The following is a 3,414-nucleotide window of genomic DNA, read 5'->3' on the forward strand; positions in this document are numbered from 1 at the left end:
TTTAAATGTGCTTCTGATTACAGATAGCCTGGGATTACACAAGATTTGTATTTTAAAGACAACCAGTTCGAAGGGAGCATAATTTGCTTTTTGGGTTAAAATTATTTCTTAATATGAAATTCGAGTGGTATGACAATTAGAGATAGACCGTACAGAAATTGAAATCTACTCGCTTATACACACTATACTCATAGTCACGCAATGCTGATGTTGTTTTAACATTAACAATGAGAGAATAAAGTATAACAATAATAATAATTTGTACAGTTTGATGTGATATGAGCTCATTTAGATTAAATCACCATTGGTAGCGCGATTTATTGTAATGCTTTTTTTCCTCAGTTGGTCAGAACAAAAGTGGCAGACTTGTTACTTACTTGTTCAGATGACAATATCCAGTGAAAATGCTTATTAGCCGTGCCACCGCACAACCCACGCAAGGAAAATAATTCCGCACACAGCTGCAATAGCAGGTTTTCAAACAGAGATGGCGACAAAGAGGCAAAACTTTAAAGCTTTTAGCTGTGCAGTAAAGGACATCTGTGTGTAATGAGGATTGTGTAGAATGTAATGGCCCACTACGGAACAGTGAAGCTCTTTATGGCCAGGGTTATAATAGCTTATTATAACTACAACTAAAGCCATAAAAAAAAAGATTTGTATTATTTGAAATCAAATAAGAGTTAACTGAAACTATACATATATATAACATATTTCATGTAAGCTAGTTGGTAAGGCAACATTTCTCATTTCCATTTAACTTGATGAACTAAAATAACTACAACTGAAAAAAAATAATAAAAACTATAGATATATATAAAAAAACAAGTTAAAATGACAAAAAAACGACAAAATTACTAAAACTTTAAAATTAAAATTAAAACACCAAATATTAAAATTACAACCGACATCTTGTTTTCCACCACTGAAAATGGGTAATATTCAACAATCTGGACATGGAGCCTCACTGAGATCTCCATATCTCTGGGACTGAAGAATGTAGGGCCTTGAAAATGTAGATTCCAAAAGAACAGTTTAAGAATTAGAATCTAAAATCATAGTGCGATCTTTAATACTTCTTGAGTTATAGGAGCAAAAATTTTGGAAACAGAATATTTATGGCACTCAGACAGGTATGTTCAATGTAGTTGTTTTGACAGAAGGAAACGAAATACATCTCTAGTTTCAACATTATTTGTTCTTCAGACATTCCTCTTTAAAAGAAAAGTATCATATTTATGCAAAGTGACCCACATTTGGTTTTTGACCATTGGAAATGTGTACAATTGAACGATTTACTCCTGGAGCCATATTGAAATTCCAATATCTCTACAAAAGAACCATTTAGGGCCTTAAAAATTAAGATGCCAAAAGGAAAGTTTGTTAAGACCCAGTATCTAAAAGGGCATTAAGATATCTTTAATACTTCTTGAGTTACAGGCATGCAAACTTTGGAGAAAAAAACTTGAAAAGTGCTGTTTCCCCATTTTTTAATGGTCACCATGGCACATAATTTAACAAAGATTGCTAAAGTCAACAGATTTTGCTAAGAGACCTACCAATCTCTGTGTAAAAATAAAATTTTCATGCTGCCATCTTAAGTTATTTTTAACCCCCTGTAATTTGGCACTGAATCACAGGTGAAAATTTCCATTTAGAACCCCCGCTACAAAATAGTGGATTACTCAGTAAATAAGTATCCATGATATTTAATAATTTGGCTTTCCTCACTATACATGTTTATCTTTCTTCAGAAAAAATATTAGCAAAATCAAAAAATTTGAGCCAGGGAAGTTTCTGAAATTTGGTTGATTTGACACAGAATGACCCTATTCAAAAATATTATTAAAACGATATTACTACCTACTAAAACAACACTGTTTATTACACTTCATTAAAAAATAGACCAGACAGCAAAAACTGATCACTGCAATTACCATACCAATTTAGATGTAGGGCACCAAATAACCCAAAACCAGAATAAAAAATGTTTTGAGTACACGATAGATTGTTTCCCATGAATGTATACCTGAGTAAAGAGCCAGGAGAGTTTCATGTGTTTACTGCTGGCGTAGCTGCATTCCAGCAGTCGCGGCCGGCCGTTCACGTCCACCAGGCACTTGTTGTCGTCGTCGTCGATGGTCGGACTCAAGCCTCCGATATGCAACTGCTGAGAGCTTGTGTAGTACACATTCTAAAACAACAGAAGAGAAAAGCATGCTTAATTATATATATTATATATATATATATATATATATATATATAATATGTGCATAACCTGCCTAAACATTTGGACACAAGAAATGTTTCTTGAACAGCAAATCAGCAAATTAGAATGATTTCTGAAGGATCATGTGACCCTGAAGACTGAAGTAATGGCTGCTGAAAATCCAGTTTTGAATCACAGGAATAAATTGCATTTTACAATATATTCAAATAGAAAACAGTTATTTTAAATTGTAATAATGTAAGTACTGAAGCATAGGCCTTATATATTAAGCCCATAATAACAAGAAAGTTGTAATATCATGACATATCTTTTATCATTCTGATCCATTCATTTGGGCCGACTGAATGTCTCTTTGGACAGCACGTGTTATTTAGCTCTGTATTGCCCAGCCAATAAAATGAATTATTCATGTTTGATAATTGTGTCTTTCCTGTGAAATCTCTAAGACGATGTGGCTCAGAGCCAAATCCTAGTGTTGATACCTAGTATTGCATCCTAATGGGCTCAAGAGGGAAGAATAACTTTTTTCTTATCGACTGGCTCTCATTTGTTTATTTCATAACCACCATTCAAACTTGGGCTGAATGCCAATCGGCTACTTCTACAAAGCACTGAAAGTGTGTGTACATGGCTGGTGATGGGAAAGTACATACTTCTAAGTAAGTAGAAAGAAAGTCAGTAATGGGACATTTAACAACTGCACCTTGATACATGTTCTGTTTGTTTCTGTGTAAGTGTTAACACTTAGCTATATAAATTACTTCGCTTTTAGGTGTATACATTTAAAAGATGCAGTCACAAATTTATCTTCAATAGTGCAAGGGGTTGTGGGTAATATTAACAAAATAAATACACTGATGCATACTCCACTGGAAATAATATACCACCTTTAGAGAACTATTTTCACCATACAATGATCTGGTAAGTAATAATCTTAATATTGCTTACAATAAAGTACAAAAAGTATTCAGCCCTGATTTTCGTTCATCGCTTTCACTTATTTCCATTTTCATAACTATAACATTTCTGATGCTTTGTGAAAATTAAAAGATCTACTTACAGAAATTATGTAAAATATTTTCTATAATAATAACAACAACAATAATTATATATTATTTTATAGATATTTTAAAAAGCAAACTCTCTGATATTGAACACTTGCTTTAAATCACTAATGCACATTG

At 32.8% G+C, this 3,414-nt stretch overlaps 1 protein-coding gene across 1 annotated transcript in view; it reads right to left on the reverse strand.

Moving 5' to 3' along the window:
- LOC107679570 (polypeptide N-acetylgalactosaminyltransferase 18-like) overlaps positions 1-3,414 on the reverse strand; it is a 55,923-nt gene that overhangs the window by 4,764 nt on the left and 47,745 nt on the right. The window contains exon 10 of the mRNA XM_016475154.1: positions 2,030-2,194. Within this exon, the coding sequence (XP_016330640.1) occupies positions 2,030-2,194 (165 nt within the window). The remainder of the gene's footprint in view (positions 1-2,029; positions 2,195-3,414) is intronic.

The sequence above is a fragment of the Sinocyclocheilus anshuiensis genome, unplaced genomic scaffold (assembly GCF_001515605.1).
Source record: "Sinocyclocheilus anshuiensis isolate Anshui unplaced genomic scaffold, SAMN03320099.WGS_v1.1 scaffold288, whole genome shotgun sequence".
NCBI lineage: Eukaryota > Metazoa > Chordata > Actinopteri > Cypriniformes > Cyprinidae > Sinocyclocheilus > Sinocyclocheilus anshuiensis.